Source organism: Oryctolagus cuniculus, chromosome 15 (assembly GCF_051225735.1).
Source record: "Oryctolagus cuniculus isolate XC-2025 breed Fujian yellow rabbit chromosome 15, ASM5122573v1, whole genome shotgun sequence".
In the NCBI taxonomy this organism is placed as follows: Eukaryota; Metazoa; Chordata; class Mammalia; order Lagomorpha; family Leporidae; genus Oryctolagus; species Oryctolagus cuniculus.
The window spans coordinates 32019709-32045530 of NC_142881.1; the positions used below are offsets into that span (position 1 = coordinate 32019709).

At 52.8% G+C, this 25822-nt stretch overlaps 1 protein-coding gene across 14 annotated transcripts; it reads right to left on the reverse strand.

The window, feature by feature from the left end:
* Positions 1 to 24995, reverse strand: ZFYVE27 (zinc finger FYVE-type containing 27). 14 transcript variants are annotated; one of them, XM_089314577.1, is made up of 13 exons: positions 24873 to 24995; positions 23727 to 23924; positions 20349 to 20419; positions 18379 to 18565; positions 15076 to 15171; positions 12528 to 12640; positions 11420 to 11559; positions 10869 to 10940; positions 7761 to 7781; positions 7418 to 7562; positions 2787 to 2833; positions 2420 to 2501; positions 1 to 1439 (listed from the first exon to the last, which is right to left on the reverse strand). In XM_089314577.1, the coding sequence occupies exons 2-13, from the start codon at positions 23921 to 23923 to the stop codon at positions 1375 to 1377; spliced, it is 1236 nt and encodes a 411-aa protein (XP_089170703.1). In that variant the 5' UTR covers position 23924; positions 24873 to 24995; the 3' UTR covers positions 1 to 1374. The 14 variants fall into 14 exon arrangements, with proteins under 14 accessions (XP_089170703.1, XP_017203963.2, XP_008268529.2 ...); XM_017348474.4 differs by having other exon boundaries at positions 10869 to 10955; XM_008270307.5 differs by having other exon boundaries at positions 10869 to 10955; positions 24680 to 24965.
* Between the last annotated feature and the right edge of the window lie 827 nt (positions 24996 to 25822).

Here is a 25822-nt window from a genome sequence, read left to right on the forward strand (position 1 = left end):
ACAAGTATGAGGCCTTTTTATTGGTGATTCTCCACACACAGAGGGCCTCTTGGTTCCTCTCCAGTGTAAATTAAGTACAGGGTACTTAACTCTCATCTCAGAGCAGGACACAGAGGGTACACCCAGGGCCCCCGGCTCCCCAGGGACTGGCACCTCAGCTGCTGAGCCCTAAACCACGTGGCCTGATGAGAAAGCTGACCTTGTCTCCCAGCATTCCTGCCCAGGTCCCCCACAGAGTAGAAACAGCCGAGCCGTCTGTGGATCCTGGGTCCCAGGCGGCCCGTGGCCACGGGGAGTCTCAGTAGAAGGCCCTAATCCTCCTCATCCCTTTCCTTGGCCACATGTTCCCAGGAACCATCAAATAAATAAATAAATACTTCAGAAGGCAGGGCAGCTCCAGGGGAGGGACAGGCACCTGAGCCAGCTCATGGCTTGCGTAGAGACGCTGGGCTCCTCAGAGTCCAGAAGTCAACGTGGACTTGTTGGAAAGAACAGAGGGACCCCCGCTGGGCTGATCCCATAACTCAGGCTATCCTCCAGGGAACAGCCCTGGAATCCAGGTCCCAGCCCAGCAAGTTCCCCCACTTCCCAGGCCTCTGAGGCTCAAGGGCTTCAGGATCTCTGCTCCAGCCACCTGGCCTCGCAGTCCCTAGATGCGGGCTGAGGAAGGCTGCCCTGGACACCAGGGGGTGGGAGTGGTCAAGTGAGCGGAGCTGGGGACACCAGAGCACTGCGTGGGCTGAGACTGCAAGGTGGGGCTGAGGTCCTTCGAGCCGCCGGGATCTCCCGATGCTTTGCTCCATGTAACACAGAGTGACTCGGCCAGCCCCTCCCATACACATGCTCCTCTGGGGAGCTTGGGAACTGGAGCTGTTTCTAGAAGCCCTGCTGGTCCAGTTAGCCCTGGTCACACCCTCTGAAAGGGAAATGGTCATATCCTGGCACCTGGGGGGACACTCACACAGCAGGGCTCGGGTGCAGCACTCCCAAGCCCTGTGCAGTTCCTCTGAGGCAGAGGGGAAGAGTCTCTTTCCCCAACCCCAGGTCTCCTAGAGTTCCCCGGTCTGGTGACCAAAGCCAGATGGAGAGCAGGCCCAGCTCCCTGCTGCCCTCTAGCGGACACTCCTTGCCCAGCCCTGAGTGCACTAAGGCCAGGCAGAGAAGGACCAACAGCCAGCCCACCAGGGGCTCCTTTCCCCTCAGGGTCTGAGCTCAGCCACTGTGGGCCAGGGCTGGAGACAGCAAGGGATGGAAGGGGAAGCCTACCGAGCATTCAGGACACATTTGCCCTGCACACCCCACAGGGGGCTGGGGAGAGGGGGAGTCTATTGCTGGCCCCAGGGAATGGCGGTGGCTGGTGCCTGGCCTCCCTTCTCACTTGCTCAAGGTCTGGTTACACGATGCACACACAAACACAGTCTCTCTTTGGGCTTCAGGGGCTGGAAAAAAGGAAGAATATGGTGAGCGGTCTGCTGGGGCCCTTTGGCTACCAGAACCACCCTCCCCAAAGCCCCACACAGACCACCCACGACCCGGCCCACCCCTCCCAACCCAGCTCTCTAGCCTGCCCTCATCAGACACCTCCTTCCAGGGGAACCTGGGGTGATGATGCCAACGCAGGCCTCTGCCAGGTGTTCTGTGCGTTAGAAACTCTTTTGGCACTAACAGAACATCTTTTTAAAATGTTTTTTAAATAAAATACCAGAGGAAAATTTCCCAAAACGTTTTAACAGTGGTTATCTCTGGGTGGTAAGATTACAGGATTATTTTCTCTTCCTTCTTCTGTAGAGTAATTTCCAAATTTTCTAGTTAATAAGCATGTGCTACTTGCAAGATCAGAAGGGAAATGCACTTGGCTTTAACACTGCAACACAGTACAAAGCAGCATGTAAAACAGGACCCCAGCTTTCAAGAGCACGTACGCTTATCCCACAGGCACGCTAGGCAGCCTGCAGGGTCCACACCCGACCACTCTCTCTGGGAGAGATCAGGAATTATTTTTCTTTTGCTCATCTGCATTTTTGTTCTGTTTCATTTACAACAAGCATGTGCAGCTTTATAAAAGGAAAAGAAATGTGCTTAGTTTTGTTAAAACTGTTATCAAGGTAATGAGGAAAGGACTAAATTCAGGACAGTGGTTTCCTCTGGGGAAGGCAGGAATGAGAGGAGCTTGTGCTGCTCATGTTGTTTTTAACTGGTGAAGTGGTCAGGTGATTCATTTTGTTACTATAATTCTGCAGGTCACCAGGTGCTGTGTTTGTTAATGGATGGGGATGGGGGAGATGTCACTGCAGGCTTTGGACTAGGACTCCAGGTTCCCTTGACCTCTCATCCCTTTCCCACAATACAACCCCCCCTTAGAGGGGCAGGAAGAGCCAAGTCCCCCACTGCCCAGATGCCTGCCACCCCCACCACTCACCTGTGGCCCCCATGGAAGACTTGGGCACCTTGAAGGAGCAGCACCGAGAGCAAAAGCTGTTTCCACAGTTACTGCAGCTCCGCTGCAGACAAGAGCCAAGACCAGTGTCAAATGAAGCCCCCACCCCGGGCCTGGGGTCTCTAGCACCTCCCTCCTTTCCACCAGTTGACCCCATCCGAGGAAAGTGGAACTGGGGAGGCACCTACAAAGGGCAGGAGATCATGCAAAACGCCTCATGGGACAGCTAGGGAAGGTGTGAGCAAGGGGATGAGGGAAGACAAACCCGCATCAGCAAAGCAAGGATGCCAAGCCTCACCCACAGTCCCAAGCCCACTGTCCCGGCAAACCCAACCGCAGGGAGACTTACCCTCTTCTTCAGCACTGAGAAGGTAGCAGAGCAGCCTGTGCAGTTCCCTGAGAAACAAGGAAGCAACTCAGCCTTGGCCTAGGCCGGCCTCTCAATTCTTCCCTGCCCCTGGCTTTCATGAATGGGACCACCAGGATGCCAGACTGGGCACAATGAGCAAGGGAGCCAAGTCCAGATTCTGAGCCAAAAGGAAGGACTCAAACTCAGAAGGAAAGACTGCCGGCCCCTGGGAAGTACTGTCGCCAGGCCATTCACAGCCGCTGGCCCTGAGTGCTCCTGAAGTTTAGCGGCCCACACGCAGGTTCGGCTGAGATCACAGAGCACGCAGTAGGATCTCTCACCGGAAACCCGGCTAAGCTGGCAGGGACTGAAGAAAGCTGCCTGCCATGACTCCCTCCCAAGTGCCTCCTTACAAAATCCTAGACAGGGCAGAGGGCCCGGCATTGTGGCACAGCTAATTAAGCTAGTATTTCATATCGGTTTGAGTCCCAGTTACTCAGCTTCTAGTTCAGCTTCCTGCTAATGCACCTAGGAAGGCAGCAGATCATGGCCCAAGTATTTGGGCCCTGGCCACCCGTGTGGAAGACCAGGATGGAGTTCCAGACTCCTAGCTTCTGCCTGGCCCATGCAGCTGGTGCAGCCATTTGGGGAGTGAACCAGCAGAAAGAAATTAATCTCCCTCTCTACCTTTCAAATACATAAATCTAAAAAAAAAAAAGAAAGAAAAAGAAAGAAAGAAAAGAAAAGAAAAGAGAAGAAAAGAGAAGAAAAGAGAAGAAAAGAAAACTCGACAGGGAAGACAGAAATACCTCCTAAAAACCCAGATTTCTGCTTTCTGTCATCGGAACATTCCAAGGAAGAAGTTCAAAATCAGATACCTTCCAAAAAGACGTGAAGGACAGAACGCACAGGCCTGTGAGTAGCAGGTGGGAAGGAGAAGACAGCCGGGGAAAGGCTCAGCCCTGGGCTGGGTCTGGGCACTGTGGTCATTTGGGGAGTGAATCAGCAGATAGGGGTTCATTCTCTCTCTGCCTCTCAAAGAAATAAATGAAGATGGACAGGAGGAGGAAGGGGGTCTGTTAGAAGTTTGGAGACGACAGATGTTTCTACAAGGTGAGGACCAGAGGCCTCCTGATCACCTGTCTGGCCGGGAACAAAGCACTAGGCCCAAAGCTATGCTGACAACAACATGTGGTCCCTTCCTCTGTCCAGCCAGAATCACTGAAGGCAATTCCCTGGGTTCAAGGACAGACAGACCCCAGCTACACTTAGGGAAATGCAGACCCGTCGCTGTCTGTCAGACAGCTGAGGCCTAGCAGGGGACGGGGAGAAAAGAGCAGAGTCTGCCTCCTGGGGTGCCAAGGCAGGAAACCAGTGACTCGAAGCCTGCCCTCGCACTAAGGACTAGGGAAGGCAGACTGTCTGGACCTTCCCAAGCTAGGGGAGAAAAGAATGCAGTGGAGAAAGGGGCTACTCAAAAACAGCAGGCCAGCATCAGACTGCTGGGAACCGTACCCCTGTGGTCTGTTGAAAAGGCTGGGCCCCTTCACCCCGGCCTGGGGCCAGAGAGGAGTCTGCAACCTGACGTAGCTGACAGGCACTGGAAGAGAAGAATGCCTCTGTCCCCTCCAACATCAACCAACTCTTTAGGCCCCATTCTCAGCAAAGGCTCTGATTCCACCTCCCTAACTCACGGCACAGCACACAAGCTGAGAGCAAGGGGAGCCCGGGGCCCCATGGGACCTGCCAGGACAACGGTCACGGGCCTCCAGGACAGAGGGGGCCTCCCCGCAAGAGCCGTCCCACTGGGAGGCCACAGAGAAGCTCCTGCACAGCCTGCCCTGGTTCCTCCCACGCACATCCTCTTACCCACAGGCAGCAGGAAGGGAACAGCCCCGGAATGGTTCCCTCTCAACTTTTTTTAAAATATATTTATTTATTTATCTGAAAGGCAGACTTACAGAGGCAGACATAAGAGAGAAAGGTCTTCTCTCCACTGGTTCACTCCCCAAATGGCCACAATGGCCAGAACTGGGCCGATCCGAAGCCAGGAGCCAGAAGCTTCTTCTTGGTCTCCCACATGGGTGCAGGGGCCCAAGGACTTGGGTCATCTTCTACTGCTTTCCCAGGCCATAGCAGAAAGCTGGATTGGAAGTGGAGCAAACAGGACTCGAACTGGTGCCCATATGGGATGCCGGCACTGCAGGTGGCAGCTTTACCCACTACACCACCGCGCCAGCCCCTCAAACTCTTGAGTCTTAGTCTGCTCCAAGTGACGGCAGAGGAGGTTTAGCCTTTGGGAGGAGACCAGCAGGGGCTTCATGAATCGGATTAGTGCCTCTATAAGAAGTCTCAGAGCAACAGCCTGTTCCCAAACCCTGTGAGGATACAGCAAGTAGGCGACGTCCAAGACAGAGAGGAACACATTTCTAATGAAAAGCTTCCTGTTCAGTGTATTTTCTTATAGCAGCCCCTAAAGCAGCTCACCTCACCCTGGCGGGAAGGACACAGAGCCGGCTGCAGACGCCCAGTGGACAGAGCTGCTACCCCAAGGGGCTGGAGAACACCTTCGGGCAGAATAAGTGAGCTGACAGGTGCGGGCTGGAGCTTAGGAGACGCAGCGTTTGCTGCCCTTGACGTCCTCCAGGGAACCCGAAAGGCCTCTGCCTGCCTTGGCAGATTTTCTGAACCAGAAACCAAATACAAAACAGGACAGATGGTGGGTGCTGCTGCTCAATAGGCTAATTCTCTGCCTGCGGCACCGGCACACCGGGTTCTAGTCCCAGTCAGGGCGCCAGATTCTGTCCGGTCGCTCCTCTTCCTGTCCAGCTCTCTGCTGTGGCCCAGGAGGGCAGTGGAGGATGGCCCAAGTGCTTGGGCCCTGCACCCACATGGGAGACCAGGAGAAGCACCTGGCTCCTGGCTTCGGATCAGCACAGTGCACCGGACGCAGCGCGCCGGCCATGGCGGCCATTGGAGGGTGAACCAATGGCAAAGGAAGACCTTTCTCTCTGTCTCTCTCTCTCTCTCTCACTGTCCACTCTGCCTGTCAAAAAAAAACAGGACAGACTTGAAACAAGAGGCTTCAGACCCCATGGTGAAGGGAAAGTGGAAAGAGGAGGACGATGAAGAGGCAGAAAGAGCAAAGGAACCAAATCGGATAACTGGATCTGAGCCCCAGCTCCACCATGTACTGGCTGAAGGATAGATCACTCCTTTCACCTCAGCTGCCATCTGCAAAATTTACTCAAAATGCAAAGATACAAGCAAATCCTTTGCTAGATCCAGAGTAATGATTCTGTGTAGTGTCACGTGGGACCTCTGGGACTTTGCTGCTCCAAGCTCCTAAGCACTGCTTGCTCCCATCGCACCCAGTCAAATGAGATCACGGACATGAAGAATGCACTGGGCACAGAGCACTCCAGGGCAGTCGGTGTCAGTGATCAGAGTAAGAGAAGGGAACCGGGGTCGGCGCTGTGGCACAGAGGGTTAAGGCACCACCTGCAACACATATGGACAATGGTTCGAGTCCTGGCTACTCTGCTTCCCATCCAGCTCCCTGCTAATGTACAGGGACAGCAACTGAAGTTGGCCCAAGTGCCTGGACCCCTGCCACACACATGGGAGACCAGGTGGAGTTCCAGTTTCCTGGCTTCGGCATGGCCCAGCCTTGTCTGTTGTGGCCATTTAGGGAGTGTATCAGTAAATGGAAGATCGCTCTCTCTGTGACTCTGCCTTTCAAATAAATAAATAAATCTTTTTTAGAAAGAGACAGAGTGACAGAGAGAAGGGATCTGGAATGGCTGGGAGATGCTCACACGGCAGAAGGAAGCAGCACGTCCTGAGCAAACAACTGCCCTGGCTGCAGCAGGGGCAGGAAGCAGCCCCAGGAGGCCCTGGAGCAAACCCCTCAAGATGAACCCCAAAGACTTCTCCAGGCAGACCCCAGAGCTCACGCCACACCAGAAAACACAGTACAGCCCCTGCACTGCTCCATCAGCTGACCACTGGCAGAAGAGAGGCACCTCTCAGGACCAGGCCGGCTCCCGGATCACCAGCTACTCTAGGCTTCTGCCATAATTGTATCTGGCTCAGCTCCCGGCGCTCTTGATCCCAGCCAGGTGGCCAAGCTATGCTAACAGCCAAGTCTGCTCTTCTCTAAAGCTGCCCCAACAGGCTCCCAAAAGCCTGTAGGACAGCACTGGGCCTTGCATGTTAACACACCACTTACAGAATTTAACAACCCTATGGCGTAAGAACTACTATCCCCTTCTACAGAAAGGGAAATTGAGGCATGGACGTGAAATAGTTTGCTCAAGGTCACCACGGAGCTCATTTTCCCAGGCAGCGAGACTGCACTCCGTTCTCAGCGTTGCGCTCCACTGCCCTCCGCAGTTCTGTCTCGGAATCACAGCGCCGTGCGGGCCTGCGTGGCATTTCCCAAACCCAGCTCCCTGTCTTCCTGCAAACTCATGCTCAAGTAGGAAGAGAAAGAAGAACCCGTGCTCACTCCCTCAGTGGCCCACGTGGGCTTTGCCCATTTCCCAGCACCTCTGATTCCAAGACTCTTGCCCCGTGGCCAGTGTGCCCCCACAACCCCATCAGTCCTTCCTGGCCATTCCCGTCCGTACCGAAGTTGTTGGTAGGGTAGCGCTTGCGGAGCCGCTCCGTGAGCCGTGACACCTTGCTGCGCAGCACCTCATTCTTGCTCAGGAACCCGTTGTCCTGCAGGGCTAGCTCATCTTCCGCCGGGCACGGGGCTCCCTCGTCATCCTCCTGTGGAAACAGCTCCTTGCAGTCCTGCCCCCTCTTGGAATGCTCCAGGGCCTTCGTGCAGAGGCACCCCAGCACAGCAGACGCCACCAGGTGCAGCACAGCTGGCTCGGCCAGACCCCTGGCCTGGCACAGCCCAGCCCAGCCCAGCACAGCACAGCACAGCACAGCCTCGCCCATCTCACCGACGCTCCTACTTACCAACACCACCAAATGGGTCTCCTGCCTCCCAAGGTGCAGGGGAGAAGGAGAGAAAACAGAGAGATAGCAGGAAGAAAGAAGTTGCTGCAGGGAGGCCTCCAGAAAAAGGAACCACAGAAGTGACAGTCCACATCCTGAGTCCTCCCAAAGGCAGATATTAATAGATACCCCCAATGAAGACACTTGGAAAACCCTACGCACCACCATCTTACAAACTGGACGAAATCAACTTAGTGATTCATTTGAAAAGAGAACAGAGTAGGAAAGAAAATCTTACAATTTATTTTCAGGAAACTTTTATTTCTCTTAGGTTTTATAAACCTAAGAGTGAACTGGGTCAAGATGCAAAATGTGTTCCTTACTGTGGGTCATGAACAAAAATGCTTGAACAGGACCGGCACTGCAGCCCAACAGGGAAGCTGCCACTTGCAACGCTGGCATCCCACACTGGAGTAACAGTTCTGAGTCCTGGCTACCCAGCTTCCTGCTAATGCACCTGGGAAGGAAGCCGAAGATGGCCCAAGTCCTTGGGCTCCTGCCATCCACATGGGAGACCAGGACAGAATTCCTGGCTTCTGGTTTCAGCCTGGCCCAGTCCTAGCTACTGCAGCCATTTGGAGAGTGAACCAATGAATGTAAGATCTTTCTCCCTCTCCCTCTCTCCTTCCCCTCCCCCTCTCCCTTGCCTTTTCAAATAAAACAAAAAAAAAATTTTTTTTGACAGACAGAGTTAGACAGTGAGAGAGAGACAGAGAGAAAGGTCTTCCTTTCCATTGGTTCACCCCCCCAAATGGCCACTATGGCCGGCGTGCTACGCCAATCAGAAGCCAGAAGCCAGGAGCTTCCTCCTGGTCTCCCATACGGGTGCAGGGCCCAAGCACTTGGGCCATCCTCCACTGCCTTCCCAGGCCACAGTAGAGGGCTGGACTAGAAGAGGAGCAACTGGGACAGAATCCGGCACCCCAAGTGGGACTAGAACCCAGGGTGCCGGCGCCACAGGTGGAAGATTAGCTATGAGCCGCAGCACCGGCCTAAAAACAAAATGTTTTAAAACAAATGTCTCTCCCTCTCTATCTGTAACTCCACCTTTCAAACAAATACATATTTTTTTAAATGCTTGAAGGTCCCTGCTATATATATCTCCCCTCTCTCCCAGAATCACAGTCTACAACTGATCATCAAAATTTTGGAGAAATCGAGCCAGCGCCGCAGCTCACTAGGCTAATCCTCCGCCTTGCGGCGCCAGCACACCGGGTTCTAGTCCCAGTCGGGGCGCCGAATTCTGTCCCGGTTGCCCCTCTTCCAGGCCAGCTCTCTGCTGTGGCCAGGGAGTGCAGTGGAGGATGGCCCAAGTACTTGGGCCCTGCACCCCATGGGAGACCAGGAGAAGCACCTGGCTCCTGCCTTTGGATCAGCGCGGTACGCCAGCCGCAGCGTGCTGGCCGTGGCGGCCATTGGAGGGTGAACCAACGGCAAAAGGAAGACCTTTCTCTCTGTCTCTCTCTCTCACTGTCCACTCTGGCTGTCAAAAAAAAAAAAATTTTTTTTTGGAGAATTCTTTTACTCGTCAAAACTTCAGGGACCAGTGCCGTGGCACAGCGGGTGAAGTTGCCACCAGCGGTACTACCATCCAATATGGGTGCCAGTTCGAGTCCTGGCTGCTCCACTTCCAATCCAGCTCCCTGCTAACATGCCTGGGAAAGCAGTGGAAGATGGCCCAAGTGCTTGGGTCCCTGCACCCATGTGGGAGACCTTGAAGAAGCTCCTGGCTCCTGGCTCCTGGTTCCTGGCTCCTGGCTCCCGATCAGTGCAGCTCCAGTCATTGTGGCCATCTGGGGAGTGAATCAGCAGATGAGAAGATTCTCTCTCTCTCCCTGTCTCTCTCTCTGACTCTCCTCTGTAGCTCTTTCAAATAAATAAATAAATAAATCTTAAAAAAAGAGGAAACTTCAAATGCTCCAGGGACAGAGCTGATGGAATAGTGCCGCAGGCCAGATCTTAATTTCTTACTTCACAGAGGCATAAGGAAAAAGGATTTCCTACTCTAAAAAAACAATAGTGCAAACGTGACAACAAAACCACCACCACTAGACTGCAGTGACTGGAGGGACAGGGTGTGAGGGGACCATGTGTAAGCACAGCAAATGACTTAGCAAAAGGAAACAGGCGCTCCTCAGCTGTGCAGACTGCTGCAGACTCAGGGCTACCAAGAAACTGAAAATCTAGAATTCTAACCTAAATATCCCCATGTTTCAACACTGGCTCATTACTAGAGGAAGTGTGGGTAGGGTAGGAAGAATCATTATGTTCTTAAAACTGTATCTATGAAATACATGAAATTTATTCCCTTTATATAAATTCAAAAAAATTTTTAATTACTTTAAAACTTTACATGCCAAATAAAACACTTCTGCAGACTATCACTTTGAACCACTGTCCTAAAATCAAGATAGCTGTTTAACTTCCCCTGACCTTAGTCATGAGCACTTGGTAATGAGCCAATTTCTCTCTTTTTTTTATTTTTTTTATATTTATTTATTTATTTATTTATTTATTTATTTTTGACAGGCAGAGTTGATAGTGAGTGAGAGAGACAGAGAGAAAGGTCTTCCTTTTGCCGTTGGTTCACCCTCCAATGGCCGCCGCAGCCGGCGCACTGAGGCCGGCGCACCACGCTGATCCAATGGCAGGAGCCAGGTACTTATCCTGGTCTCCTATGGGGTGCAGGGCCCAAGCACTTGGGCCATCCTCCACTGCACTCCCAAAAGGGACATCTTACAGAGCTCACTCTGCAGAAGCAAAGAAAAGCAAGGCAGTAGTCTCCTGCAAATCTGCCTTCCCTGCCTCAAAGACACCAGGCCCACTGTTTCCAACAAAGGTGGGACAACTCCCAGCCCAAGCGCTTCCCAAAGGCCTCAGCACCATCAAGGGCTGACCAGACTGGCAACAGGAGAGGATACGGTCAGTGGCACCCTTTGAACCAGTGAATTCTAGCTCAAAGTAAGTTTGAGCTTCTCATTTGGACATAAGAGAATAAAAACTCCTCAGCTCCAGGGCCACCCAACTTCTGGCCTGGTTGGTTGAGAGTGATAGGAAAGGGCCACCCACCTCAATCGCGTCTTTAAACTCCTCATCTGGCTCCGCCTCTTCAGCCTCCTCCACGCTGCCTGGCGTGAGGTCCTGAGAGAAAAGATCCTATGACAGGAGAAGGATGGCAGCCCTGTCCCTGAGGCAGAGGGTCACCTCCTCTAAGCTGGCATCCAGGCTTCCCAAACACCTGTTCCCACCCCACAGGGAGTGGTGCAACTGTAGCAAAAAGGAAGTCACAGGAAACAGAGCAAGCTCTACCTAGCAGGGATAGGGAGATGGGATGAGACCACACTGGACCAACAGTGGCTTTACAGCAAGCATAGTGGCTGGGCACAGGCTCCAGAACACAGGGCCTGGCCCTGAGGTTGCGGGCAGCCACTCAGCCTTCTCCTCTGCAATGAGAATAATCCCATTGTCAGAGACACCTACAGTCCACGTGTTACTAACCATCAGGTATGAAGAGCAGCATCGGTTTAGGTTACAATTATTACTGTCGGGCACTCAGAGATCAGAACCACATGGCGTAAGCAAGCGGGTAACAGGACAGCGCTTACAGCCAGGGCACTTACCTCTGTGGGCGTAGGGGCGGGCGTGCTGTCCAGCAGAGCAGCCTTCCCCGCAGCATCTGGTGGGGGCAGACTCTGGGGAGCAGGGTCCTCCTGCCTGGGGTGCATCCACCGCTGCAGAGATGCTCTGTACTCAGACACCACTACGCGGAGCAAGAACGGGCGGGAGGCAGACACGAGGCGGAATGAGCGGTGCTGCGCAAGTGCTCGCCTCCACAGCTGGCCGGCCCGCCCCGCAGCACCCACCCTCGGCTGCAGGGCAAGTCACCCTCTTCACTCCGAGCATGTCACAAACCTAAGCTTCATGAACAAAACAGACACGACCACCTACCTCAGACTGCCTAGAGTATCACGTGAGAACTGCTCAATCAATGATGGCTTCTAAAATTAATTACCACGAGGAGGAAAACAAACACAGCAACTTGGGTTGGCAGTGTGGTGCAGCAGGTTAAGTCATCAATTGTGATGCATGCATCCCATGCCAGAGCGCCAATTCGAGTCCTGGCTATACCGCTTCCAGTCCAGCTCCCTGCTAATGCGCTAGGGAGAGCAGTGAATGATGGCTCAAGTACTTGGGTCTCTGCCACCATGTGGGAGACCTGGATGGAGTTCCAGGCTCCCGGTTTCAGCCTGGCCCATCTTGGGAGTGAACCAGAGAATGGAAGATCTCTTTCTCTGTCACTCCATCTTTCAAATAAATAATCCAATAATTCTGACATACATATGTATACGACAACCACCCAAGCATATGCAGTGGCCCAGGCCCTATGACTCAAAAGCCTCTTCCACTTTAGAAGCCAGATTGCAGCTGGGCACTCTGGGATCACACACCAATGTAGCAGTAACCACAGGTACAGCCTGGGGGACAGGTGGCAGCTTTGGGAGAGCCACCATTTCATGTAAGTTGTGATTTTTTTTATCCACCTGGGGAAGGGTGAGGGGACTCCTACAGTAGCAGCCTCCCCTGATATGTCAATATCCCCTAACATCACAGAGAAGCGGGAGAGACCCCTCCAAGGAAGGACTGGTGACGTGTTCCACCTTGTGAAGGCACAGCAAACAGACAATGAACCCGAGAGCTCAGGCAGCTCTCCAGCTCTCTAGGACTTACCTCGGAAGAACTCCACATTCCCCAGAAAGAGTGTGCTGTTTAAAAGGGCAAAGACCCAGCAGAGCGGCAGCAGATACAACATGCAAACTGTGCCCAAAAGAGCTCCATAGAACCTGGGGAAGAACCACAGGGTGGGAAATCCTTACAATTAGAAGGAAACAGGTTCAGAGACAGCCACAGAGAGACCAGGGAAGAAACAGCTCTGGGCCTGGAAGTAAACCACTGAGACCTGCCAATCAAATAAGGTGCAAACAGTGATGAGGACACACTGAGAACTACCACCAAGTCACTGGCTGCTGCCACGGGTGAGGCCAAGGCAGTGTCTGCGGCTGGGGGCAGCAAAGTGGCTTAATGGTCATCACTCCTCAGCATCCACGCTCTGAAGTCCTGACACAGACTAGGATTTAAATCTAGCTCTGCCACTTCTCACTGTGGCAAGTCCTTGGTTCTCCAAGCACCAGTTCTTTCATGGATAAAATGGAGATGAAGACAGTGCTGAGCTCACAGGGTTACTACAGAGTAAGATAACACACAGAAAGTATTGAGGGGCTGGTGCTGTGATGTAACAGGTAAAGCCACCACCTGCAATGCTGGTATCCCACATGGGCGCCGTTTGAGTCCTGGCTGCTCCACTTCCGATCCAGCTCCCTGTTAATGGCCTGGGAAAGCAGCTGAAGATGGGCCAAGTGCCTGGGCCCCTGTACCCATGTGGGAGACCCGGAAGAAGCTCCAGGCTCCTGGTTTCAGATCAGCCTGGCTCCAGCTGTTGTGGCCATTTGGGAAGCGAACCAGCAGATGGAAGACCTCTCTGCCTCTCTCTAACTCTGCCTTTCAAAAATATAATTCTTAAAAAAAAAAAAGTTGCGCACAGTGTCTGACACAAGTGAAGACTAAATATTAGTTATTATTATTCATATATAATGAGTCTCAATAACATTCATCCCATTTGATGCCACTGTTTCATCCTTAAATTTATTCTAGGGCCAGCATGTGGCATAGCAAGCAAAACTGCTGTCTGTCCAGCATCCCATATGGGCACCGGTTCAAGTCCCAGCTGCTCCACTTCCAATCCAGGTCCCTGCTAATGGCCTAGGAAAGCAGCAGAGGATGGTCCAAGTATTTGAGCCCCTGCACCCATGTGGGAGACCCAGATTGAAGCTCCTGGCTCCTGGTTTCAACCTGACCCAGGCCCTAGCAATTGCAGCCATTTGGGAAGTGAATCAGAGGATGGAAGATGGATCTCTCTCTCTCTGTCTCTCTCTCTCTCCTCTTTCTGTAACCCTTTCAAATAAATCTTAAAAAAAAAAAAAATTATTCTGGGGCCGGGGCTGTGGCATAGCGGGTAAAGCCGCCACCTGCAGCACTGGCATCCCATATGGGCACCAGTTTGAGCCCCCCAGCTGCTCCACTTCTGATCCAGCTCCCTGCTAATGCACCTGGGAAAGCAGCAGAAGACAGACCAAGTGCTCAGGCCCCTATACCCACAAAGGAGACCCAGAAGAAGCACCTGGCTCCTGGCTTCAGACCAGCCCAGCTCCAGCCCTCGCAGCAATTCGGGGAGTGAACCAGCATATTGAAAATTTCTCTCTTTCTTTCTCTAATTCTGACTTTCAAGTAAATAAATATATCTTTTTTAAAAAATTTGTTCTAAGAAGAAATTTTTGAAAAACTAAAGCTCAATCCATAAAAATGCTCAATACAGGGTTAATAATGAAAAGAACTGACTAAACCTGTAACAGAACGGTTCCATAAATTATATTTGCTGAATATTACTTGTTTTGTCTTGTTTTGTTTTGTTTCTTTTTGACAGGCAGAGTGGACAGTGAGAGAGAGAGAGACAGAGAGAAAGGTCTTCCTTTTGCCGTTGGTTCACCCTCCAATGGCCACTGCAGCCGGCACGCTGCGGCCGGCGCACTGCGCGCACTGCGCTGATCCAAAGGCAGGAGCCAGGTGCTTATCCTGGTCTCCCATGGGGTGCAGGGCCCAAGCACTTGGGCCATCCTCCACTGCACTCCCTGGCCACAGCAGAGAGCTGGCCTGGAAGAGGGGCAACCAGGACAGAATCCGGCGCCCCGACCGGGACTAGAACCCGGTGTGCCGGCGCCTCAAGGCGGAGGATTAGCCTAGTGAGCTGTGGCGCCGGCCCGTGAATATTACTCTAATATTAAAAATAATTCCAAAGGAAAAGGCAACAAGGAAAACCATTTATCAGTAAAACAAAAAAAATACCACAGTATGAAACTATCCATATGAAAGACTGATACATATATATATATGTACATATATAAAACCAATTCTACAAGGCAAGCCAAACATGAGATCAGGGTGGTAGATTACATAGTGAGTTTAATAGTATTAAAATATTATTATGCATATAAAAGCAAGCACCTAAACAAAAACCCACCACCTCAGAGCCTACAAGATACATGCAGATCTACACCCAACTGTCTAGGAGGCACCCTCCCCTTAGACAGGAAGCTGGTTTGGCTTGAGGCTCAAGCCACAAATTCCTGCATGGTAGTGGAGGTACAAGAGAGGGACTACTCACTGTGAGGACACCACAGGGTTCTCCCAGTGAAGCACGCGGTGGGCAGCTTCGCAGGTGCAGCACAGGCGGCTCAGGAAGGCCTCCAGCTGGATCAAGCTGCAGATACAGGGGCATGTGTGAGTAGGCAGGCCCCGCCCCACCCGCACACCAGGAAGGACAGACACTGTGGGCAAGCAGAGCCCAGAACCTCGCAGGCTCAGCTGGCTAGGGATGGTTCTAGAGAGCACAGGAGGAAAGAGCCTGGCCACGCCACTACACTCACGTTTCCGTCCCGTTATGGAGCCTCTTCCTGCGGTACGACGACTCTAAGGTCCCTGCTCTGCGCTCCTGCCAGCTGCTCATGCTAAGTGTTCCGGGGCTGCAGTTTCCTAATCGATCAGAGGAGGATCAGGTGCCACCCTACAGGTACACAGCCGCTGCAGGCCAGGTGGCAGGACGTACATCAATGTCCTCCACCTACTACACACAGCAGATGCACTGGGGAGGCTTTTTTTTCTTTAAATACAGATGTACCCCACAAGCCATGAGCTCATCTTGCACCCACATGTGGATTTCTGAAGAGCTCTTTGGAAAAATGGCTGCTTCGAGGGCTGGCACAAGGAAGATGTAAGGTGCGCTGGAATAACCTGCTATACCACAAAGTCAGGATGCACTTAGAAAGGACAGGGACATATCTGTGACTTCATACTAAATAAGTTCGTACTAAATAAATAAGATGGGTGGACATCTGGCCTACAGTTAAGTCACTAGTTAGGATGCCCATATGCCATATCACAGTTCCTGAGTTCAAGTCTCAGCACCACTATTGATTCCAGCCTCCTGCTAATGCACATGCTGGGAGGCACCAGGTGATGGCTCAAGTAACTGGGTTCCTGCCGCCCATGTAAATGACCTGGGTTGAGTTCTGAGTTCCCAGTTTTAGCGTTGCTCAGCCATTGCAAGCATTCAGGGAATGAACCAGGAGGTGGAATCTCTCTTAAATAAAACGTTTTTAAAATAAATAAGAAAGACATTGTTCTAAAGCCAGCTAATAAATGTAGATGGGATGACAATGAGAAAATCAGCTTTGCAACCATCACAGTAATAAACTGATTAAGGCGAGGTCACTGGACCTTAACACACTGGGGGAATAAGGAACAAGATCGTCACACAGTCTCCAAAGATCTCCCCTCTGACCACCAACAGTGAAGGGTAAAATGATCATTTACAGTGGTGAAACCTTCACTAAACAGACAGCTGGCATTTCCTGGTATCATCTGCCTGCTGATTGGACACATTACAATGCATCCCACCTGTCATATTACTGCCCCAAATGCACAGCCTGAATCTCATTACAAGGAATCAACAACCCAAAATTGAGGGAAATTCTATAAATAAGCTTGAACTATGACAAAATGTCAAGGTCATGAGAAACAAAGACTGAGGAATTGCCTCAGGTTAAAGGAGACTGAGGAGACATAAAAGCCAACACAGGGGCCAGCACTGTGGTTAAGCCTCCGCCCGTGGTGCCAGCATCCCGTGTGGGTGCTGATTCCTGTCCCATACGCTCCTCTTCCGATCCAGCTCTCTGCTGTGGCCTGGGAAAGCAGTGGGAGATGGCCCAAAAGCTTGGGCCCCTGCACCCACGTGGGATTCTCAGAAGAAGCTCCTGGTTCCTGGCTTCAGATCAGCCCAGCTCTGGCAATTGTGACTATTCGGGGAGTGAACCAGCAGATGGAAGACCTCCCTCTCTGCTTTTCTCTCTCTGTAACTCTGCCTCTCTAATAAATAAATAAATCTTAAAAAAAAAAAAAAAAAAAAGCCAATGTAGGGTCGGTTTTCTGGTGCAGCAGGGTAAGCTGCCTACAACACCAGCTTCCCACACAGGTGCCGGTTCAAGTCCCAGCTGCTCAACTTCTGATCCAACTCCCTGCTAATGCGTCTAGGAAAGCAGCAGAAGACAGCCCAACTTGTGTGGGTCCCTGCCACTCATATGGGAGACCAGGATGGACTTCCAGGCTCCTAGCTTCAGCCTAGACTAGCCCCGAACATTTTGGCCACTTGGGGAGTGAACCAGAGGATGGATAATCTCTAACTCTACTTTTCAAATAAATAAAATAAATCTTTAAAAAAAAAAAAAAAAAAAGCCAATGTAATGTACAAACCTGGATTGGATACGGGAATCAGGGAAAACTGATCTAACAAATTTCATCAATATAACTGGTAAACTTTCATTGTGAACTACATGTTAGATAATAGTACTAATGCTATCAATGTCAAATATCCCAGTTTTGATTACAGTACTGTGGATACATAAGAGAATGTCCCCGTTCTTAGGAATATACACTGAAGTACTCATGGCAAACAGGCATGAGATTTGCAACTTACATTCAAATGGTCTAAGGAAAAAAAAACAAAAAACACACACATGCAGAGAGCCGGCTAAAGCCCAAGCGGCCAACGTTCATTGTCCTATCAGGATAAAGCACATATGGGCATTCTCTGCATCACTTCTGTAAGTGGAAAATTATTTCAAAGTTAAAGTTTTTTCCTAAAGCAAGATGCCCAGACCAGAAGACTCCAGTTCTGGGGCAGGGTCCAGGTGTGTTTGTTTACAACTTTTTTTTTTTTCTTTTGACAGGCAGAGTGGACAGTGAGAGAGAGAGAGACAGAGAGAAAGGTCTTCCTTTTGCAGTGTTTACAACTATTTTCAACCCCTGCTGCACAGGCCCAGTCCAGGGAAGGGCTCGGTAACTGCCAGCAACCACTGACACTGTGACAGTTATGTGACAGTTAGCACTGCTCAGCAGTCTCAAGACGCTTCCTCCAAGAAGCAGCTCAGCAAACTGAGGGAGCGTCTCCAGAGCAGCAATCGTGACTACACGGACTGGCACTTCCTTCCAGACAGCTCGTCCTACGAGCAAGCCCCACTGTCACCCCGTTTAACACAGGAGGAACCTGCGGGAAACAGAGGCCAAGCCACTTGTCCAAAATGACACAGCAAGTAAATGGAAGAGCTGGGGTTTGAGCCCAGGTAGCGGCCCACACATGCACATGCTTGGTTAAGACCCCAGCCGGTCTCTTGAACAGAAAGAACTAAAGCTGCGAAATCGGGTGGACCTGGATGGTCAACCCCACTTGGTTACTTTCTAGCTACATCAGCCAGAATTTCTCTTCATCCATGAATGCTACCAAGCCTGAACAAAGTAACGTCAGTGGTATGCCCGCCCCTCTGTCCGGAACACAGCAGTGCTGCGCCGGGTGGCCACTGCGACTGCTGTGCTGGGCTAATCCCCACCTCCCAGGCCTCTCTCCCATACTCACAAGCTCTTCACCTCAGCCACAGCCTCGGGGCGAGAGAGGCGCACCCTCTGCAGGTCCTCCTGCCTCACGCTGTGATACTTCCTCCGCATCAGCTCCGACTCAGGCAGCCGGGCTCGGCAGACCTCCTGAAGGTAGCCCAGCAGGGCTGGCACGGAAATCATCAAGGCACCCACCGAGTACCACGCACCTATGGGATTCAAGAACACTGCAGGTAGCACAGAGGAGCCTGCCTGCCCACGTGTCCACATGCTCACTCCCCCACCTCCTCCAGGGCTCTGTCCAAGAGGCCCTCCCCGGACACTGGAGGACACAGCCCACTCTCCAGCCGCCTCAAACAGCTTTACTTTTCCTCACAGACCTTGTCACCACACGACACATGACACATCACAGGGACGGTAACAAGTTGGGGGCTGAGACTTCGTCATTTGGTCACCTCTAGTCAGAGCCCCCAGTGACCGACCCTGGGACCTCAGAGCCACGAGGGCAGACCGGAAGCCTTTCATGTGGTGTTCAGGAGACCACAGGGCACTGCGCAGTGAGGCGGAGATAAATTCGAAGGCAGCGCTTGTTGCCTGTAACGTGCTACCCGACAGCAAGCCGACAGAGCGGTGGCCACACAAATGCTGGGGAAACGCCTATCATGTGAACTGACTCACTCCGGAAATGAACTCAGAAGAAAATCTAACCTTCGGGGAAGGTCTGTCTGTCTGAAAGGCAGAGTCACAGAGAAAGAGAGAGTGCACTCTGGGAAGCTTTGATCAGGCAAAGAGTCCAACCAAGAAACAGGATGTGATCTTGGGTGGACTGGGTTTACTTTTTTTTTTTTTTTTTTTTTTTTGACAGGCATAATTAGAGAGAGAGACAAAGAGAAAGGTCTTCCTTTTTCTGTTGGATCATCCCCAAATGGCCGCGATGGTCGGCGCGCTGTGGCTGGTGCGCTGCGCCGATCCGAAGCCAGGAGCCAGGTGCTTCCTCCTGGTCTCCCATGCGGGTGCAGGGCCCAAGTACTTGGGCCATCCTCCACTGCCTTCCCAGACCACGCAGAGCTGGACTGGAAGAGGAGCAAATGGGACAGAATCCGGGACTAGAACCCAGAGTGCCAGCGCCGCAGGTGTAGGATTAGCCTAGTGAGCCACAGCGCCAGCCTGGGTTTACTTTCAAACCACTGAGTCCATGTCTCCATAGGAAACGAAGGGGACACTTGACAAAGACCAGTTCAACCTAAGACAGGATACGTAGACAAAGGTCGGGCTCCTCAGAACATCCTGCCCCAGACCGACCACTCATTTCCCCAGGGGGCTGACTTTTCACTGTAGCCACCTGCCGGATCCAGCCAGGAAAAGGACTGGGCAGAGCCCACATTGTAACAGGAGGTCCACAGGGGACACCAGCACCCAGGCCCCTACAGACACCCACGGGTCCACACTTCCACCTCAAAGGCTTCCCGCCGCTCCTCACGGCTGGTGACTGCCCAGCAGTCCCCTCTGGCCTCTCTGAATCAGAGACAGTCAACAGATTTACCAAAGACTCCCCATCAGCTCACCTTCCCACACCCTTGGCCCACGCATGTCCCCAAATGGCCCCTGTACCAGCGTGGAAGCCAAAATGGAAAAAGGTCAATGTCCTAGCATCAGTCAAGAAGCAAGTGCTATTACAACAACAGTGACAATAATGGGAGCTGTACCGTGTGGGCTGCTCCCGTGTCTCACCCGCCCAGATGCCCTAGGAGGAAAGCCCGTTAGTACCCTCCCCCAGAGATGAGGAAAAGCAGGCAGGCCTTCACGGACACGTTCAATTACCTGCCCAAGGGCACTCCGGCAGCTCGCTGGCCTGTGCTCTCTGAAGCCCGCTCTGCCGCCAAGCAGACACAGAGCAGCCGCCTCCAGGGCAAGGACGGGGCTCCCCCGGGCAGGGCTGCCACTCGGTATGTTCACTCCCAAAGCCCGCTGACCCCTGGCAGCAGTGCTTACCCGCATTCAAGGTGAGGAACAGGATGTTGAGGCCCAGGCAAGTCAGCAAGGAACACAGAGGCGTCTGCCACCTGCAACACAGAGAGTCCCGATCACCAGCCAGCCACCCCTCCAGCTGGGAGGGAGCAGGGGCAGCACAGCCCAGGACGGGACATCCAGACCAGGATGGGAGGAGGCCTGGGACACACTGGACAAAGAAGGGATGAAACGAGGGCCTCTCCCTCAGGCGAGCAGCCAGGAGTCCAGAACTCCACACATTAACGAAACGATTTGATAGAACGTTCTCCTACGGGGAGAAGAATGCACCAAGTATCTGTTGAGAAAGCCAGCAAATACTGTTGGAATGTGCGTTCTGTAAGGGCCTATTCTCCTTTAAAAGGTGAAGCTGACATGCGTCTTTAATATTTTCCATTATTCCTTTTCTTTTTTTTAATTTTTTTTATTTTTTTTATTTCTTTTTTTAATTTATTTTTTTGACAGGCAGAGTGGACAGTGAGAGAGAGAGACAGAGAGAAAGGTCTTCCTTTGCTGTTGGTTCACCCTCCAATGGCCGCCATGGCTGGCGCGCTGTGGCTGGTGCACCGCGCTGATCTGATGGCAGGAGCCAGGTACTTCTCCTGGTCTCCCATGGGGTGCAGAGCCCAAGGACTTTGGGCCATCCTCCACTGCCTTCCCGGGCCACAGCAGAGAGCTGGCCTGGAAGAGGGGCAACCAGGACAGAATCCGGCGCCCCGACCGGGACTAGAACCCAGTGTGCCGGTGCCACAAGGCGGAGGATTAGCCTAGTGAGCCGTGGCGCCAGCCCTCATTATTCCTTTTCGAAATTTCATTATGAATATATAACCACTGCACAAGAGTCACCTCGTATGGAAACCGAGAGAATAAATTACAGACTTCCTTGACTCCTTCTGTGACTTCACCTTCTTATTCCTGTAATTCTGAGAGTTCATTTTATACATTCTAAGTCAAAAGAAAAAATAATGCAGAGCTTATTTCAGCATACCAGAAAACGAAGAACACAGGGTGCAGCACGTGCATGCCGAGTGGCCTGGACGGCAGAGCCCCCAGCGGCAGCAGCAGCACCTGGCAGTGCAGAAGTCCCCAAGGAAGGAAGAAAGGGGATGGAGACGGGTTGCAGAGGACAGGCACAGGCTGCCGCGTGGTCCCCGGGAGGGGGCATTCAGCAGAGAAAAGCAGCACGGGTGTCCTAATAAAGCCGCTGCTGCCCGTGCTCTGCGGGCACTGTCGGTGTACACACGACGCAGGCCAGCAGACGGACAGCAGAAAAGCAAACGGGGAGTGGCTGGCAATCAGCGTTCCACTTACAAGCGTGTTCTTGTGTTCCGCCTGCAGCGCTTCGGGTTTACTAACCGAGGTTACCATGTGGGCCTTTACCTTTTCATAACAACTATTAGAAACGAAACGAAATGACCCCTCTCTGCCTTTCCCTGAAATTCAGCACTGGCCCCACCCTAATCGGCTTCATCTGAATCAGGTGATTCACTCTGGTGGAACCACCAGGGTAAAAGCAACGACAGCCAGGTCTAAAGCCAATCCCATTTCACAAATAAAAACGTGGCGCTGCCACTGAAGTCACTTTCACTTTAAAGCCTCTCCCCTTGCATCTAATGTTGTGACTGACCCAGAGGTCCTGTGCAGTAGCTGATCCCACAGGAGTCTTTTACAAGTTTACTGCAGCTCTAGGCCTCTGCCCTAATAGCCAAGGCCCAACATCAGGCCACCCTTCAAAGTCAAATCCTCTTTACTAAGAAAAGAACAATCAAGTGCACAAACTAATCTGACAGCCACTTTCCCAGGCCAGTGCTCCCTCCCTCCCCCAGCAGCAGCGAGACCACAGGCTCCTTGCGGATTGTTGGGGCCCATGTGCCGCCTCCACCCAGACCTAGCAATCCCTCCACCTCCTCAGATGTCTGTGTCCATAATGTGGAAACACCGGGACACATCTGTACGCCAAGAAGCACAGCAGGCTACCGGAGGAGGAGGAGACGGTGAGATATATTTAACTTTTGTGTTTTGCCACAAAAGGGTAAAACACACAGAGAGAGAAAACAGCAGAGGGTACATCTCTCCCCTCAGGCAGACCAAAGGTCATTTCAGCTGGCTGGCTGTGCCGGCCCCTCTCCAGGCCACCTTCTATCCCTGGCACCAAGAGCACCGTGATCTTAAGGAGAGCACATCTCTAGGAAAAATTAAAGAGGCGAACAAGAGAAATGGAGGGGCTTGGTCAAAGAGTTAATAATAAAGCACCTGCTACTTCCAGGCTGAGGCATGGCAGAAACTCAACAGGTTAAGGACGAAGACTCAGGGGTAACCTGACTCTGCTCACCTTGCCTCTCAGGCACTGCAGAGGGTGGGAGGTCTCCAGGAGCATCGCACCAGGACTAGAAGCTCTGCCCCAGAAATACACTCATGTGCACCCCTACAGCCCAAACACAGGCTCCCAGTCAAGAACCTCTGCTCCTTGGGACTGTAGCCACCAGGGTTTATGGCACTCTGTCCTTTAAATGTAAGCTCCAGTTTGCATCATGAGGAAGCAACCAGACAAATCTAGGAGGAAAGTTCTCCAGGACAGCACTCGGTTTCGTCAGCATCATGGGAAAAAAGAGTTGTTTTAGGTTGGAAAAGACTTACGGGACATAACACTCACACACAATGCACCGTCCTGGACGGAACCTGAGTTGGCCAAAACAAGCGTATATGACATTTCTGGGAAAACTGAAAAATCTGAATATGAACAGGGTATAGGATAATATCAAGGAATTGTTGCTAATTGTGTAAAGGATGTTATGAAATAAATATCCAATTATTTAGAGAGATAAACTGAAGTATTTAGGGAATGGGAAGTCCTATGTCTGTAATTAAAAGAAAAAAACTTAACACCAAGAAATAAAGTAAGCTGAAAGGAGAAAAACAGGCAATTATGGAGGATGAAAATCAAAGCAAAAAGTGAAAACCATTTGATCCATAATCCCAAACAATTCAGGAAAAGGGGACCTGGACCTGCTTATTCAGAGCCATTTGTGTTTGTTCAACTTTTGTTCAAAATTATGTCCTAATTTGAATATTAATTATGCGAATAATAGGAGAGAAAAAAAAAGAACATGCTGCTCTAAACTAAAGGTGGCCTGACGTCCAAGGCTGGCTGGCAGGAGTTCACTCAGATCCATCCACAGAATACCTGGGCTAGGCCTGAGACGCAGGGTAGTCCTGGATAACCCCAGAGGCCCAACAGACCTCTCGGAACCCGCCCTCACTAAGGCAGAGAGGACAGCCCAGTCACTGCCCAGATGGCCATCACCACTGCAGGGCAGGAAGGCAGAAGGCCCAGCAGGCCAGAGCAACCGCGCAAGGCCGTACCTGAGCAAGTATCGGACGCCATCACCCGCATCCTTCAGGGGTTCCAGGTAGATCTCCAGCCTCTTGTAGGACAGAACCAAGTTGAAAAGATCAAACGCTGGCGACTTGGTAGGAGCTGGAGGAGACTCCAGGGGGGCCTCAGGCATCAGGCTGGGGCTCACCTCCGGCCCACTCCGCTCCCGCTCTGATGTCTGCATCCTGTAACCATAGTGAGTCCCAACAAGTGCATTGTACTTCCAGTACCCAAGATCTGTGCATCGTTTTACGTGGTGGCCATAATAAAGCTGTGAGGTAGACGGGCCCCCCGGGGAATGCCCAAAGCAGAGCAACACGAGGTGAACTGCTCAGATACAACCCCGCTCGTCAATCTCGCTCTTAGGACCCCCTGGCCAATGCCTTTTTCTTCACAGACCAAGCTTGCATGCGTGCTTGGGGGAAGGCAGCCTGTATTCTCAAGAGACATCATGTCCTAGATTACCTCGCTCCCACCTTTCTCCTGGTTAATTCCTACCCACCCCTCAGGTAGCCGTGTGCGCATCCTGCTTGCTCTGGGAAGCCTATGCCAAATACCCTCGATCTGGACTGACAAACCCTCGCCCGTTCTACCCACTGCCCTCTCTGATACGGGTCACAGACCCCTCACCCATCTTCCTAAGTCCCACCCCAAACGCTGAGCAGCAAACGAGCAACCCAAGCCCGTCCCAGGCAGGCAGCTGCGACCAGAGACAGAAGGCGGATGACAAAGGGGCCCCTGGGAGCCCGAAATTCCCGCGGACGAAGTAAAAGCACAGAAAGGCGTGAAGGAGGTCAGCGCCAGCAAGGGCTCTGGCCATCGGCTCTGCAGCCCTGGGAGCCCGATGGGGGACCCCGCGGCCCAGGCAGGGAAGGCCACGCCCAAGGTCGCTGGGCCAGCAAGTGGCAGCCACCTCGGGACCTAGGGGCCCACTCCGCACCGTCGGTTGGCGAAGACACGCCGGTGGGCTGGGGGCGCCTCACCTCCCCGACCGCCGGCTCGGTGGATGCAGGGGCACCGACGGCCACGGGCAACCAAAAGGGCCGCTGAGGCCCGGAGCGTCTCGTCCGGACCGCCCCACCCCGACGCCACGCCTCCTCCCAGGGCCGTTCTAAAGTCGCAGGTCCGCGAACCTCCTCGGTCTCCGCCGCGGCCGCCACCGCTTCCGGGACGCGAGCCGTGCCGCGGCGGCGTGCTCGTGACGTCATCGCGCCCGCCGGGCCTCCGGCCGCGCTCGGCCTGTAGCTCCGCCCACGGCGGCACAGGTGAGCGCCGTCGTCAGCAGTGCGCAGGCGCGCCTTGCCTTCCGGAGCCCGGCCCTGGGCTGGCTCGCGTCCCGGCCGGGCAGCGGTTCGCCAAAGCCTGTAGGGCCCCGGGGGACACGCGGCGGCGCCCCGCACCTCCCCGCCCCGCCTTGCTGTGAAGGGTCCCGGCCGGGCACGGAAATTCAGTGTCTCTAGTATGTAGGTTTTTTAATAATAGCTTCACACTTGTGTCAGTTTTTTCAATTACCTGGCATGTAAGGTAATTGAAATGAGTAAGGTAGGCAGGTTTTCCATCTGGAAAATGGGGCTAACGTAGTAGCAACCTCACAGTGAGAGTTAGTGAGCTAAAGCACACAGATTCCTAGCTTTTATATGTGCTCGACAATTAGTAGCAATCGTTCTTGTTTTTATCTCCGCTTGATGCCCTACCACTACCATCCGCAACCCAGAAATCAGGCAAGACCCCATGGAGGACCTCGATGTAGCCAAGTCAAATCCCCCACCACCACTCAGAGGAACGAGCTCAACTTCTTGGCCGGGCCAGGCTTGCCAGGGGCTCAGCCTCTCCCGGCGGTTGAGTTTTTCCCAGGGGTCTCCCTGGCGTCCCCTGCAGGTAGACAACGAAGGCCCCGGTCTGAACTTGGAGGGAGGCCGTCGCCATCCCCGCCCTCACCTCTTCCCGGCTGCCTGGCACCCTCCGCGCCCCTCCCGCTCCTCTGTGTCCAGCTCAGACCACCTTCCCGCAGACCAGGTCTCAGTGGTGACCCCTGGGATAAAGCCGCAGGCCTGGGGTCCTCGAATCCACAAGTTCCCGGTGT